The sequence below is a fragment of the Berghia stephanieae genome, chromosome 2 (genome assembly GCF_034508935.2).
Source record: "Berghia stephanieae isolate SIO BIC M18660-M18661 chromosome 2, UCSD_Bste_1.3, whole genome shotgun sequence".
Taxonomy (NCBI): domain Eukaryota; kingdom Metazoa; phylum Mollusca; class Gastropoda; order Nudibranchia; family Aeolidiidae; genus Berghia; species Berghia stephanieae.
Window position 1 is genome coordinate 124,492,650 of NC_088361.1, and position 17,500 is coordinate 124,510,149.

The 17,500-nt window shown below is 32.8% G+C and overlaps 1 protein-coding gene across 2 annotated transcripts in view; it reads left to right on the forward strand.

Moving 5' to 3' along the window:
• Positions 1-2,574, forward strand: part of LOC144966506 (zwei Ig domain protein zig-8-like) — a 363,782-nt gene extending 361,208 nt beyond the window's left edge. Inside the window, exons 11-12 of one of the 2 annotated variants that reach the window (XM_078903125.1) lie at positions 47-73; positions 1,833-2,574. In XM_078903125.1, coding sequence (XP_078759251.1) covers positions 47-73; positions 1,833-2,014 — 209 coding nt within the window. In that variant the 3' untranslated portion in view covers positions 2,015-2,574. The remainder of the gene's footprint in view (positions 1-46; positions 74-1,832) is intronic. The other variant, XM_078903126.1, reaches the window with a different exon arrangement.
• Positions 2,575-17,500: the final 14,926 nt, after the last annotated feature.

Genomic DNA, 17,500 nt, shown 5'->3' on the forward strand with positions numbered 1-17,500 from the left:
TCTTTTTAATCTTTTGTTTTCTCTTCTTGTTTCATTGGTGCAAAAGCAGCTGACACAACAAACGTGAAACGAGGTACGAGCTTCAATTTTTATTTTAAACACGTCTTTACATCATAATGGACTATAGACGTCTACATCAGCGTCTATTGGGGAAATGCAGGTATAGTGCCTTACTGAAGGGCACAAGGCCAGGGCCAGAGTCTTGCAATCATTGTCACCGATCCGGTCTCTGGCCTTCCTCAATATTGCAACGCTGAGCCACAAATACCAAAAGCAAATGTGAAAGGTTATTTTTAAAATGGGTTACTCGAATCGACATTTAATTTTGGTATTTGTGGCTCAGCGTTGCAATATTGAGGAAGGCATTTCCTCAATCAACGCTGATGTGACTTGATATCTGACCATAGGAAGCAACTGCTTGTGAATGATTACTGGTACGAAAAGCAACAACTTGACAGTTTGAAATTAATTCTCTGGGTGCAAAGAAAGAAAAACCAATACCCAAAGGAGCGTGGTATCCTTCCATATATTGTTGATTGGGTGTACGTATAGATAGCAGATAGGTAGATGGATAGAGAGAGAGAGAGAGAGAGAGAGGGAGAGAGAGAGAGAGAGAGAGAGGGAGATAGCTATGGATAGATGTATAGTTATAGATAGAGGGCGAAAAAGAAGAGAGAGGTAGATAGATAGATAGATAGATAGATAGATAGATAGATAGATAGATAGATAGATAGATAGATAGATAGATAGATAGATAGATAGATAGATAGATAGATAGATGGATATATATATATATATAGGTCGAGAGAGAGAGAGAGAGAGAGAGAGAGAGAGAGAGAGAGAGAGAGAGAGAGAGAATATTTTGTCTTGATATCATAATATTACTTCTCGACGAGATTTGTGGCTACCGACCAATTCTTTTATATAATGAATTGCATAGTAAAATGTGTTTACGATGAGGCTGTATGATCGTTAGTAACTATGATATTATTAATGTAATGTAGAAAGACAACGATGGGATCGAATGATATGAATTAATGGGTGTGTGATGACGGCGGACGCTTTGATGACTCTGTCATTAACTTGTAATCGTTAGTGTATTCCGCCAGGGTTGTTATTACCCTGAGAGTTATTGAGGATGTCTGACTTAGTGGAACAAAAATGGGCTGTCTGTTTTATCATTAACTCGTTCTGCAGTAGTTATGATAAGTCACTGTCGCCTCTGCCATCACTACTTATAATCAAGATCGTTACAGCTACCTACGTAATAAATTATATAGCAATGTCGTGTCGTCCTTGACTTTACATTGTTTATTTTCAAGATAATCAACGCTTTTAAAAACATTATTCATTCATCCTTTATTTATAACTTAATTCATTCAGTGCGTTTTATTATTACTATAAGTTGTATTCCTTACAAAACAAGCTGTTGTCCTGAAGTTTTAAAAAATACATTATTTTTTATATAGATATTATGCTATTTTATCAAAATTTCGGATATACAATAATGATATGTTCAAAATAGACGATTAGGCAAGTTTATATTTAAAGTTTAAAGATTTCTTGATGCATTCTCTCGCATTTGAAGAACGTAAACACTGCACTTACGTTCTCTTACGGATGAGGTGACCTAGGTTTGGTATTTTAGTAATCTCGAGTGAGAGTACTATGAATCGTCCATTAGTAAATTTTCAGTATTAGTTTACCTCACCACAAAACCTTTAAGATACGATTGGTTACAAATGTGTTAAAATGTCAAAATTATGTAAAAGGCCTTAATCTAGAAGTCTAAACATCTTTTCTTTTTCTTTGTTTTTTTTGTTTCACTTTAGGAACAGCTTCCAAGCAAGACGGTTCTGCTTCCTCTGAAATAAAGAAGAAACATTCTGGTCCAGCAGGGGCTGTAGATAAAGTAGCCGTGTCAGAACCACCCGGATCTTCTGGAAATAGGAATGACGTCATTTCGTTATTCGTTCTGACCTTAATCTCAATCATTGCATCATTGTTATCATAGTGGGAATCTAAATATATCTGTTTCCAAGATGTCACAGAAACGATCCTTTTGTTTCGAGCACGGAAATGAACATGTTAAAAATAATAATGAACTTTGTTGACAAACAATCTTCTTAGATTCTACGATGACATATTTAATTTATTAAATTTATAGTGTCCCGTATTTTACTTTCGTGAAATTTTTGTATCTTTTCATGATTTGCTGAAATAATCTATTACATTCAAAGGAGCTATTTATTGTATCCGGCCTTTTCACAAGACGAGTGCTCTGTGATAACATACAGAGAATTTCTTGATTACAACAATTTTCTGAATTAGTGTTTTCAGTGATACGTCATTTAGCTTTTCAAAAAACAAAGGACTTCCGGAAGGAATAGTTTACCCTGGCATGGTCACAAGGTGAAAAGAACACAATATTCTATAATAGCATTGATATAAGGCTACAAGAAATTGAATGCTAAGAAAAACTGAAATTAGTACTCTTTTGAAATGGACTGCACTAGGTAAGACGAGGAAATTCATTGTGATACGGTTGATTCGAGGAGAGATTTTATCACATGTAAATATCATCATTGCAATATATATATATATATATATATATATATATATATATATAAAATATATATATATATATAAATATATATATAATCATATGTATGTATTAATATTATAAGTATATGATAGATATGACATCTATATATGCGTGTATGCATGAGTTCGTTTGAGAAAAAAGTTCCTGATTTCTGCTCCCAGGGAAACCGTGCAGAAACTGTTTGTAATAATGCAAACCATCATCGTTGTTCCCATAGCGCAATAACTTGTTGTTTTTTTGTTTGTTAATTTTTTGTTGTTATATTTTTAAAACTGCAACTTAATAAACAATATATATTCATACAGTTTTAGTTATTGGCATGAAATATATTCTGACTCAAATTGTCAATTTTTTAATCCTTGTTAAAGACACAGTTCAGAGAGATTTCATACTTTAATAAAACCATCGTTAAGTCGGCATACTGATGTCCCGCTCTATATCACATTGTGCTTCTGAACGACGGCGAAGCCTAATCGTTGTTAGTGCTTATAATTAGAACGACTCGCATTCTCTTCATTGATAAACAAGATGTGAACACGAAAATTAGAAATTTCGTGAAGATTTCAAAGGACAGATTTAAAGAGATCTAATCTCACATTTTATCAACTGTACTTCGTGATTTTTGTATTGTAAGTTGGTGGATTCACAAAACATATTTTGAAATACAAAATTTAAATTGTTAATAAAACCAATGCCACTTGGAAAAACAAACGGTTTACTTTAAGTCCAGGCCAAAGATATTGAATTCTTTGATTGTGAAGACAGTGACTCAGAACTACGGTTTCTCGACTGTTATTAAATCAAACTATGTGTTTGTGGTCAGTAACAGGATGGGTTGCTATGTTTGAAAAACTTTGGTCGTGGCGTTATGCGCTTGGGTAAGGCACTTTACACACATCAGCTTGTTAGACTCAGATCTGACTGAATGATTACCTGCTTATACACAGTGATGGATAATTTTAGGGTGCTAGTACAAAAAGGACGTCGAACAAGCGACTTACACAGTATGAAGTAAACATTTGTTGTATTCGTGTAAGTGTGCTTTATGAATGTTCATATCCATTTTTATGTTTATTCAAATTCATAATTTTATACTTTTGACAAGCGATTTGAGATCATTGAGAAGAAATACGAAGAAAAATAAATCTTTGATGTTTGAAAACCAATTTTCTAAAGGAAAATGCAGCTCATGTTGCTCAAAAAGGTGGTTTAAATAATCACATCAAAATATGGTTTGTTTTTTTGTCGGGGGTTTACTTTTACTTATCTGTTGGGTTTATTTTACGAATGTACATCATTTCTTAAACGAGTTATTTTTATCATGCCAAATAACACTACCAGCTCGCGAGTATGTGTTATTGCACGATAAAGAAATAACAAGCTAAATAATTCAAAGAAATGAAAGAATGTATTTATTCCACCCCTCAAGTAAGATTCCTATACATTTCGTGACCAATAATTGGTCAATTATTGTATGGTAGTAGTACTTCAATTTGCGCAATTCGTGTTTTTCTCCATCTGCTTGAATAACAATTTGACACATAAAAGAAAAACGTTGGATTTGTATTCATGCGCACCAAACGATTATTTTTAATTGACAATCAGCTAACTTTTACACCTTTTTCGAAACCAATAAAATGAGATATTATAGTCTGCATTCGTTCAATATTTTTTATTCCACCCTTCTCATTGGAAAACCCTATCATTTCTTAGTAAATACGTAATCGTTGAATAATGCTCTGAACGCGTTGAATAAAAAAGACAGCTGATGGCAATTAAAAATAGTCTTTTGGTGCGCATGAATGCAAATCCGACGTTTTTATTTTTGGGTCAAATTGTCATTCAAGCAGAAGGAGAACGATACACATTATGGTGAATAAAAGTACTAACCGATACCATTCGGTTACAAAATATTTAATAATTTTACTTGTAGGGATGGAATAAAAGCATTCTTTCATTTCTTTGTATTTATTTACACTCTTTATATTTTTATCGTGCAATAACACATACTCGCAAGCTCGTTGGGTTTTTGGCACTATAAAAATAACTCGTTTAATAAATACTAAGAAATGAAAGAATCGTATATTATTCAACGGGTTATTCAACTATTACGTATTTACTAAGAAATGATAGGGTTTGCCAAGGGAGGGGTGGAATAGTATAAGATTCTGACACTCTTGCTTTTTTGGAATTCTGGACATATTCTCAACTTCAGCAAGAGCTTGCGAGTGCGCGTTTGGAACAAAGTTCGAATTCCAAAGAGCAAGCGTGTAAGAAATCTTTTATTCTACCCCTCAATCCATTTCGATTTCGTCATCTCTGAATAAAAGACATTAAAAAAAATATTTAAATGATACTTGTTATTTTTTAGGTTTGATAATTTGACGTTCCAAATTTTATTGTAAACTTTATATCATTACGCGTTACTATTAAGGGAGAGGGGTGGAATAATATAATTTATTTTCTGTTGGTAAAATTGAGCATACTTTTCATTGTTATCATATTTACTTGAATACGTATTTAAGCATACCCATTTACAAAAATCCGGTTGTGTTTTGAGGAATAAATTTGACCTCCCGTTTCAAAATGGAATTCTGTCGGGATTCTTAGGACACACACACAAAAATAATTTTAGTTATAAATTGATATAAAATAGGACATTCTTTTTTGTTTTTACACACACAAAAAATGAATTTAGTTATAAATTGATGTAAAATAGGACCTTCGTTTTTGTTTTTTTTTGTTGTTTTTTTTTGTTTTTTTTTTTTTGGGGGGGGGGGGAGGCAGGGGGTTGGAAATGCACCAAGTTTCATCCAGTAGTGACTTTAAATTAAATTTCCAGCGCCTAGTTCATCCCGACATAGAACCGTTTTGAGACGATAGATCACAAATTCATTATCTTATCTCAGGAACTTATTTTTCTATCATCTTATCTACTATTTATATTATGATGATAACACTTTGAGACGTAGTATGTGCTGTGCCGATATGAAAACGACTATAATTATGATTGATACCAATGCTACTTCAAATGCATTGTTTTTCAGTGGTTAACATTTTGTTTCGATTGTATACACTTTATTATAATTTATTGTTCTGTGTTATTTTGTTTATGGAATGCTCTAAAAGATTTACAGAAACTACTTGTCCTTTAAAACTAACCATAAAAATGATTATAAATATTTGAATACATTTTATGATATGTATTACTGGAATCTATGTATAATACTTTTGTTATGCGATTAATGAATTAAATGGCATATGTCATACAGTTGAGCACGGAGAAAAGTAAAAGTACAGAAAAAATGCGTTTGAAAATCAGCTTTACCAGCTGATTTTTAAGGAATTAACCCTTTCCTTACCAACTGCAGGAAAACCGTCACATTTGTTGCGATATAATGAACATTTTTGTTAATAAGAAAAGTTTTGTACATCACAATATTTTTTTTAAATCTTTTTTTCGTAAAGCTCGTTATGCTACACAAAAATTATGTATAAGTTAGGAACTTATAACTCTTGAGTTGGAGTGTTAAAAAATCAAGTTTTCATGAAAATGGTCCGTAAGGTGAGAGTTAATCGCAAACTTTTTGGGATAGATTTAAAAGAATTAAGCAATTCTACCTATTCCTAAATTAGTTTTTTTCTCCTTTTGTTTGATTATTTCAAAGAGCAGACTTTGGGAATTTCCCACCCCTTTTAAATTACAAAGTATTAGCCATCTCTTGTTGTTTGATATTCTTGACTATAGATGTTAGCATTGAAATCATGCCGAAATAATATTATTGAGACTTGGGTCACATCTTAAATTTTATATTCAGTCCAAACAGCGCTTCCCTCTATTTCTAATTGTTGCACAATACGTTAAAACTAGATTTCAACATAAATGAGGTTAAACGCATTAGCGGAAGATCATTAACCCCCCCCCCACCACTAATGAATGAGAGCTGAATTAAAACATAAAAAAAAAATAAAAACTTGATAACAAAAGAGTGGATGCTGGGTTGTTGATGAGAATATGATAGATAAATAATATTATACGTAATATGATGCCTTTCAGCTTACACGCCACTAGCTGAAATATCACATAATTAGCTAGTTACAAAATAGACGAATCCCTTGTGACGGCAACATGACATTATTTTTAATGCCGTATACACGTCATAATATTTAACCATTTAACTGCCTTACTCTGGAAAAAAAAAGTATTTAAATATTGGCCAGAAAACTCGTCCTTCAAACATCGATCGATTTAAATGACCCTCATCTTAAAATTGAGAGTTTTTGCCAAGATGAGGGTCGTTTAAATCGATCGGTTGAAGAACGAGTTTTCTTGCCAAATTTTTAAATACTACTCTTTCCGGAATACGGCAGTTAAGGGATTAAAAACACGTCTCTTACCTAAAAAACTGACCATGTGATTTTAATGTGAAACTAGAATTTACGGCGTGCTTGCTAAAGTATCATGTGATTTATTGGGTTTTTTGTTGTTATTGGAAATACTTATCATTTATCATAAGCACTCACCCTGCCTGACGAGTTGTGATACCCAATGGATGTTTTAATTAATTGTATTAGACCACTTAATCTGAGCTACATCATTGACAGTATGTGATTCAGTCAAAATGCTCGGCGATTCTGGTTAACAATATCTGGTCAAATATTTTGTGCGTATTCCTACCCGTTTAAAACATATCTCTTTACTGGGAAAGAAGCATCCAGAGATAGTGGAATAATATTAAATGTATAGCAGTGATCATTTTAGTTAAGAGGGATAAACTCATGAAAACAACCTAGCTTGCACTTTTTATACGAACTAATTTTAGCAAAGTTGATTGAATGAATTCTGATGTCTTCCGCTTACAGTCAGTTACACATCTTGGTTTTAGTCGGGTCTTTTTTTTACTTATCCATTTGACTTTATTTTTTGAACTGCATCTCAAATTTCCGGTCCTTTTGTTGATGTCAACTATGTATTGTTACTTTTAATTGTTTCAATTCGTTTTAACCCACAATGGGTAGAGTTGTTAATAGAAAGTTATAGCTGCGCACTGGGAGCTCCGTTTCATGTATAACTTATCACGTAAAAAGTACAGAAATGGCTATTTATAGAAGGTATATTTTAGTGTAGGCAAAACATGATATACACCAAACAAAAGTCTTCTATGACCAGCCGGAATACGTATTCGTGGAGTTACTCTCTATAGATCGTCATTTGGGTTTAGTGAAAATTGAAAAATAGTAGGTCATAGCTTTGTTAGCTTGTATTTCTTTTTCTGTTTTAAAATTATGTCGAAATTTACCCTTCTTATCTTCATAACAGAACTAAACATGGCGATTTTTAAAAAAACAATTTTTGGTATAAACTTTTATTTGAAATCCTGGTTGGGTAGTGTAGCATGAGAACTCTTCTTAATCTTCAACTATTTTTGGCCATGGAGGCACAGTTATGGAGCACCCTGCTCCATAACTGTGCCTCCATGGCTAAAAATAGCTTAGGGTGGCTTTAAGCAGACAATAATAAAATTCACTTCTTGATTTCAGTCTATTATTATTTCTTTTATTCCTGTGAATAATCCATGCATTCATATTGGTGTTTGCGAGAGGGCTGTATATATCATTTTAAACCGATATCCCATCTTTCGTTATCTTTCTTAAACGTATAATTTAAATTAGACGTCTACATAAATATGGGGTTGTGAATTTATATGACTTGTTCACTTTCCGTCATGTTGATAATATTGGCAAAAATTATACATTTTAGTTTGGAATCAATCTCCAGCGTTGTTCTTGCAACGTTGGAGCGTGTTCAAAATAGGAAAAAGTATTGGACTTATGCTGTCTCCTTGTTGTATTCCGTTTATTACTAGTAACAGTTCTTTAAGAGTGTGCACTATTGAGTTTCGCACTTATTAATGCCGAGCAAAAAAGTATAGATAGTTTTAGTTGTTTTTTTTTTTATCTCTGCGAATCACAGCTAAGAAAAACTTTGACTTTAGTGAGTTTGAAAATTTCTTCTATGGCTTATTTCAATTGCACTAGGATGACCCATTACTTCAATCTGATATTACATCCAAATAAGCTAGATAAGGAAAATCGAGATTAAGTCATCCTCTCACAGGAAAGATAGAAGGTAAAAAGAGTAAAGGTAGACCAAGAAAAACATATTTGAATAGTTTGAACAGCTGGGTGACAAAGAAAGAGAAGAGTAATATTAGTTTTCTGAGGTTATCTGATCAGAGAGATGAATGGCGTATCATGATCATCGATGTCTGGCACAGACTTGGTACTTGAAGAAGAAGAAGAAGTCATCCTAACCAGAATGAGAAAACACGGGTTTTCAGAACACTCTCTTCACTGAAGGCATTCATTTTAACTCTAACTAAATAGGTTAAGCTTTAAAAATTCGATATTTTAAGCTGATGTTACATCCTTAGATAATACAGTTTCGAGACGATGGGTCAAATTGTAAGTCTCTCTATGCTAGAACAGAGAGCTAAAACTCCTTATACAGAAGCATTGTTTGTCGTTACTTTCTATACCTGGCTATGACTATGAAGCATTTCATTCTCAGTATATAAATATATAAATGATATCTTTTTTTGTGATCTAATTGATGACTATTCTTTACAATAAATGCCTTATTTTCATGTCGCCGTCTTTTAGAATTCGTTACCTTTGACCAGCTTAACGCACTGATTGTGGGAGCTGCTGATAGGACGTTTATAATCCTCATCCAAATGTTGTCCTGTTTTTTTTTGGGGGGTTTATTTTGGTCTCGAGGACCGTGATCTTTGGTTTATTCATCTGAACAACGCCATTATCACATATTATCTTTGGTTTATTCACCTGAACAACGCCATTATCACATATTATCTCATGCGTCTGTAGTCTTTCATTCGTCCTGTTTTTCTGATAAAGAGGAAATCCGAAACGTTCTCATTATCTGTTTTCGTTTATTAAATTGAAGCCCACATTCAATTTCACATTGTTATTTATTTTATTGAGCAGCAACTTTTATATTTGTTACAAATAGAGCAGCCAAACGTTTAGATGTTTTGAATCCTTTTTTACTAATTTTTTAAATGTTCATTTCGTTTGATTCTTTTTTTTTATGAGTGGGAATTGTTGTTATTTGTTTGTTTGTTTTTTTTTTGTTTTTTTTTATTTATTTTTTTTTTTTTTGTAGATAAATGGGGCAATCTTTTCATGTCCGAGAGATAGCTTTCTACAAAGGAAGAAACTTTTTGAGCGTATCATAGCGGGAGTCCCAATCCCTTGTAAAACGTTTGTGGCCGTAGGTTTGGACAAAGGTTAAAAAAATCTAATTCAGCCTGCTTTCATCTTTTCTACCCTTACTCAGCTTTATGTTACCTTTCTTTAAACACAAAAGAGCTACAGGGCCAGAAAGAAAACAACTCTAAATCCGTCATATCCTCAAGTGCATGACGTGCAATTTTCTATCTTTTTATCACTCATAGAATCCAAAAGCGTAGATATCTGAACTAACTAGATATTTGGGATTAGAAGCATTTGTTGTCTCAGAACGGTATTATGTCGGGAGTGAACCTGATGCTTAAAATTGAACATAATTAATTGTTAAATATAAAATTATTGACGATATGAAAGAACTGGGCCTGGAGGAAGATGCTGCTATGAGCCGAGATGCATGGAGATGTTGCATTCTAATACTATGGCAACCCTGCAAAATGTGGGATAAGCTGAAAGAAGAAGAAGAAGAAGAAGAAGAAGAGGAGGAGGAGGAGGAGGAGGAGGAGGAGGAGGAGGAGGAGGAGGAGGAGGAGGAAGAAAAAGAGTGCGCTATGTTTCTTAACCAGTTAACTGCCGTACTCTGGAAAGACACGTATTTAAAAAGTTGGCCAGACAACTCGTCTTTCAAATATCGATCGATTTAAACGACCCTCATCTTGGTAAAAACTCTCAAACCTGGGACCTCGCAAGGTGAGGATTATTTAAATCGATCGGTATTTGAAGGACGAATTTTCTGTCCAAATTTTTAAATACTTGTGTTTCCAGAACGCGGCAGTTGTTTAAACTGGTAAAATTCTCAAAAATCTTTAAAAGTCCTAATCCGTACACATTTTTTGGTTACGTCAACCCTCTCCTTACCAACCATAGGAAAATCGTCATATTCGTTACGATACTACCAACATTTTTCTTATTCAAATTTCTCTTGTGCATCATAAAATCTAAAGAAAATGAACAATGTTTTGTAGAGTATGTTTTGCTAAAGAAATTATTTATCACAAGAACTTACTGCTATAGTGTTTGAGTGATAAAAAATATATTTTTGTGTTAGTTGGGTGTGAAGTTTTGGGGGGAATCTTGAAAATGGCTGGTAAGGAGAGAGTTAATTGTCCTTTTCCTCATCTTGTTCATTCCGACATAATACCATGTTCACGCGCTGAGTCACACATTATAAACGTGTAAACTTGGATGATAAAGATATTTCTTTTATTTTCAAAAATGATATCATTATTACCGTTACATGATAAATGTATGTAATGCTTCATTTTGTAATATATATATATATATATATATATATATATATATATATATATATATATATATATATATCGGATTGTTGTTCGACACCCGTATATAATTAAACTCAATTGTTGCAATTTACAATGATTAGATAAGTAACGCGCAGGTAGAAAATAATCAAAATTATCTTTCAATCTATTGGCCTCCATGGAATCTTGATAACACTGAAGACGTTTATTCTATAGATAGAACGAAGATGACGTCTCTCAAGCCTTTGTTATTGTATTTTGCCATCCGCGTTTGTGAGTAATTCTCACTAAACTGTATCAACTACACTATAAAAGTTCATGGTTACACACAGGTTTGTGTGTTGGTCCGTTATACTTCCGATAGCAATGTTATGAGCTTCTTAGCCAAGCGCATACTATCTATATAAGGCAAAGAAGACACGTATATTCATCTTTAACTCATCTAATAAATGATGTAAAAAAGCTTTTTTGTCTGAATGATTGTGAAGAGACTCTGCGGTCTTTGGAACAAAGCCCATAATTATTAAGTTTGAGTTAAATCATGTAATATATAACTGCAGTGCTCTGAAAATAAAAATTTTAAAAATTCTTATTTAAAATTTTGGCTAGAAAACTCGCCTTGAAATATCGATCGATTTAAGTGACCCTCGTTTTGGCAAATACCCTCAAACCTGGGACTTCGAGAGAAGAGAGTAACTTTAATTGATCAATATTTATAGGACACGTTTTGTGGCCAAAATTTAAATACATGATATTTGTTTAGGACGACAGTCTTGTCACTTATTTAATTGCGTGCTCAAATTTCGCAATTTGGATGATTTTGCTTTTATATTTATTAATGTTTGGTCCCCAATTCACCAGACTGAAGTAATGAGTTTTCATACTATAGATCAATGTCCATAATATATATGTATACTTCTCCATTTTTTGAATTAACATTAATTAACGTGATATAATACCCGGGAATGCGATTAATTTTCTGTGCTACATGAATCACATGATTTTTATTTTACAACGGTCTTTTATTTCAGCTTAAGTTTGATTTTGTTTAAATTCTTCTTTTTGAAGTTTACCACAGCATTACATTAATAATAATAAAAGAATAATAATAAAATTCCTTTTATTCAGCCCGTAGGGGAAATTTGCCTCTAGGGTATATTCCAAGTGAAGACTGGAAAAACCCAGGCGTCAGCCGCAGTACAGCGCCTCAAATTGAGCTAGGGCAAGGTGACTTGCTCAAAACCACACAGCGCAGCGGGTATTCGACTCGGTACCTTTCGGGTACGAAGCATAGACCGTATCGCTGATCCAGCTGCCCCATTGTTGTGTCTGTTTATACAAAAGTTATATTTATATATACAAAAATCTAACCTTATACCAATACAATAAAACAAATATAAGTTGTTCTTCCTTATTTCAAAACTGAGCATTACGGAGTAAAGTAATTATTCTTCATTTGTTTCACCAAACCTTAATAATTTAGTTTTTCTCTCATACTTTTATTTATTGTCAATTAATTGTTCATAATATTACTTATAATTATAAACAGCTGTTTCAACTTAATTGAATGTAAAGCTACTAAAATGTGTGGACTGTTAAACCCATTGAACAAAAATGACAATAACAGATTATTTTTTTTAAAGAAAAAAAATACTTTACACGGAACATTTCGGTCGCAAAATCCTTCTTCAGTCAACAAATAGATTAATTAATATATCTATTTTTAATTTGATGTTCGCTGAAAAATTGGTTTTGAGCCCAAAACATTCTATGTTAAATATTTTTAGAATCTTTATTGAAGCAATTATGTTCATCTTAATTAATAAGATTATATAGTATTTCCAATAATAATTGAAGAGCCCAAGTGAAAAAAAATAGATAAATTTTCTTTAAGTGGAAATAATAAACAAACAAATAACACTCTGAATTAATGAGAAAGCTTCACTACTAATCTCGACTAAATCTCCAACCTTCTTTAGTTTCCTTTTATATTGTTTTTTTTTTTAAGTAGGTGGTTTTGTAGCGGAATATAATATATCAAATGTGCTGAAAGTGTTTTTGTGTAATCCATTCGGTCTACTTTTGCTCAAGCGCATAACATAAAAATATCACAAGCGCCGCTATAATTCATTTTAAAAAGTGAAAACAAGAAAAAGACACATTAAATCTAGCTATGGATTACCTGTCCACACATGTTTGGTCCGTCATGTCATATAAAATCGTCTCTAATGATGAGAAATATATGGTATGGAGTGGTGCCATATGAACTCAGAGATTAAATATATGATCACGATGTCAAATAGCCAATTTCAGGAACCAATTGGATGGCACCTTCCGTTGGTGAGAGAGAGAGAGAGAGAGAGAGAGAGAGAGAGAGAGAGAGATCAGCGAGCAGACGCACTAGCCACTGAGTCATCCATCCTTTGTGGTTGGATGGCTCAGTGGCTATTGCGTCTGCTCGCTGATCTCTCTCTCTCTCTCTCTCTCTCTCCCTCTCTCTCACTCTTTCTTTCTTTCTCTCTCTCTCTTTCGTTCTATCTCTCTCTCTCTCTTTCTTTCTTTCTCTCTCTCTTTCGTTCTATCTCTCTCTCTCTCTTTCTTTCTTTCTCTCTTTCTTTCATTCTATCTCTTTCTCTCTTTCTTTCTCTCTCTCTTTCGTTTTATCTCTCTCTCTCTCTTTCTTTCTTTCTTTCTCTCTCTCTCTCTCTTTCGTTCTCTCTCTCTCTCTCTCTCTCTCTCTCTCTCGGCGAAGGGTGTAGTGTCAGTTGGATCCTGAGTTCGGTTCTCTGATACCGTGATATATTTATTCTCTATTTCATCTAGCATCATTCCATACCCTATATTTCTCATCATTATTGATATAAATGCTTCGCTCCACAATCTATCTGAATAAAATCATCTCGAGACATCCATTTCAACTCTCTATATATCTGTTAATTTCTTTATTCCATATGTTCTCTATTGTGTTTGTCTGTTTTTTTCCGTTGGAGTCTCAATCCAATTGTTACTTTTAATGTTATTTCCTCTATTGGTTGTTTACAATAATAATATAGTAATATTCCCATGACTCGAGCTGGCCTATAACAAACTGTCAATTTTTTGGTAACTTATAGCAAACTTGGCTACACTGGCGTATTCTAAAGAAAAGAAAACCTCACATATAAAAAATATTTAGCCAGAAAGCGTGTCTTCCTAAAATTCCCGGAAGTTCCAGGTTTCAGTTGCTCGACAACTATCTGAAAATAAGTCTTCTGGCTAAAAAAAATGTATGTGTTTTTTTACAGAGTATGTCAGTGCATCCAGTGATTATTTCCGATATATAGACATAATAATCAGGGCAAATCTGATTGTTTTGTATCAAGTCTTGAAATCTGAATTATAATCTATAATTCACAATGTGCTGTTTTTAGAGAATCTCAATAAATGAAAGTTCAAAGGGTATAACATGGAGGAGCTGTGGAAATTGAAGCTTTAACCCTCTCCTTATCAACTATAGGAAAAGCGTCACATTCGTTACGATACAACCAACCTTTTTTTAACATTCAAATTTCATGAAATTTAAAGAAAATGAACAGTGTGTTGTGGAGCATGTTTTGCTACAGAAATTAAGTATCGCAAGAATTTTACTGCTATTATGTTAGAGTGATAAAAATATATTTTGTGTTAGTTGGGTGTGAAGTTTTGGGGAAAATCTTGAAAATGGCTGGTAAGGAGAGAATTAAACTGCGCCACTGATTATTGCCCTTTAATCACTCCAGTGTTTAATTTTTTAGCATTATTGGGTGCAGCGTCATTGTGACTAAACCAAAATCACCTGAAATAATTTCTAGATAGATATTTTTACGTATATAATGAAAAGTGTAAAGAAATCAAAGGTAACTGTGTTTTACTTGTGATCTTGTTGTATTTAAAATTTGGTAACGCGAATACTTCCAGCTTTTTTGCATTCATTTTTTGATTGCTTGATAAATGGTTTTCATTATTTTGCTTCCAATAGAAACAAATCACGCTAACAGTAAAACAAAGCTAATTTTATTCCTCTTATTATAGTGATAGTACTTTATTCTTCTTTTTCCGAAAAAAAAAAATAAAAATTAAGGAGACAAAATGTTTTTATATGATTATCAAATAGAGTACGATTCGACATTAAAATTACGATTATGCGAACCTGAATAATTAAGCCATAAAATTGTCAAGGATACAACATCAAGACTTTTTAATGGATTTTAAAATGTTAACAATTACCTCAATGGATTTTTCAATGTTCATTGATATCAAGTATGGTGGAGCTGTGTCAATCGGCATAAGTAGAGATAATGGTTGTTAGATGAGAAGAAGAAGAAGAAGAAGAAGAAGAAGAAGAAGAAGAAGAAGAAGAAGAAGAATTATCAACCATCAGGGTAAAAGGCGAATATTTTTAATTTAACGAGGTTATTGTCATGAGGATGTCTTTAACATGGAATGACTTTTCGATAAGAAATAATGGCGAAAAAACGTAATAAGAACAATGTTATAGTTTTTGTCTCGTGGTCAGATTTTGGGGAAGGATTAATTTTATTTTCTTCAAATGAAACCGTTTTAAACGACACACTATGAAAAGAAGTTGTTTCACTGGAAAAAAAAAAGTAACGATTAATATTGTAAGCTTACAATTCAATATTTATCGTTATTTTTTCCTTTGAGCTTCAAGCAGCAACATTTTCATTGTTTGACTGTGTACATCATTTTGATATTATTTACAAACAAGTGTAAACATTAAGTTTTACGTTTTATTACGAAAATGTTATACCTTTCAATCGCCAGGCTTTATTTATCTATCTATATTAGATTGATCATTATTCTAATATTGAATTTGTCTGCTTATGTGTATATACTGGTTTTGGATGTATGCACCTTTTATCGTTGACATTATGATATATAACAATGTTTAGGCTCCTTCGCTATTAAAACCACCATCATCACCACGCGCACCACCTCAATCATCATCATCATCATCAGCATCATCATCATCTTCTTCTTCTTTTTCTTCGTCTTCTTCATCATCATCATCATCATCATTATCATCATCATCATCATCATCATCATTATCATCATCGTCATCATCATTATCATTCATCATCAACATCATCATTTTCGTAGTCGTCGTCCTCATCCTTATCATCATCTTTATCATCACCACAACCACTGTTCCCAACTACCACCACCACCTCCAACACCATCATCATCAGCATCACCATCATCATCACTACCACCATAACCATCCACTAACAACCCCAAACAATGCTATGTTTAAGCAACTACCTACCTCTATAATTTGATCCGATAATTCATCAATAATAAAGGTGTGTCAATCAAGTCGAGAAAAAGGATGGAAGCGAAGTGTCTAAGAAGGATTAGATGTGGGACTCAGCCAGAAAACCAACATGAACTCGGTGTCATTTGTGATCCTCAACACGATATTATTGTATCGTGATAAACCATAAACCAAAAGAGGGTTTTTAAGTACGACTTACCAGAAATGAAAAGTTTTAGGGTTTATTTTTTATCGTGCAATAACTCACAAGCTCGTAGTGTTATTGGGGACAGTAAAAATAACTCGTTTAATAAATCACAAAGAAATGAAAGAATCGAATATTAATCCTCCCCAAATAAACATAAAATTTTGAATTAAGCCTTTCATTTTTTTTAACAAACATGATTTTAATTTCTAAAATTTAAATTACTCATGCATAATACTATATTGATGCGAGTTGTCTAATTAAGAATAAGAAAATACAATGTTTGAGATTATTCCAAATCACTTAAAATATTAAAACAAAAGAGAATATTTGAATATTTAAATTTCTTATTTCATCTTCCTTGAGACAATTGAGCAATTTTTGATTTTAAAGATATGAGGTCCTCGTTCATATTGTAACAAACAGTGCAATAGCTTGAATAAAAAAGGAATGTTTCAGCAACGCAATTGCTTCATGTCAGCCAACAAAAATGAACTTGTTGATGATGTCGGGGGAAAAAATATCCGGTTAGGGCTTAATCCCCACTTGTTTATGTACGAGCAAAATTGACAAAAAGGGATTTAAATATATCGGTGTTGATGTGAGTTTCAATTATATAGGAAACTTATATTGAAATCGACATGGTAATAACTATTTTTTAAAAACAATCATCATGAAAATTATAACCAAAACTTTGTGATGAATATTAATTTGTTCCCAATCTATTGCGTTGCAATAATTCCGATTTATTTCGCATGTCACATTGCGCAGTTGGCTGATCTTGACAAATGGACCTTTTGAATGGCACATTTAGAAAAAAATTGATAATGGACGCACAGAGAGGAATCAAGCAACAAACTGAT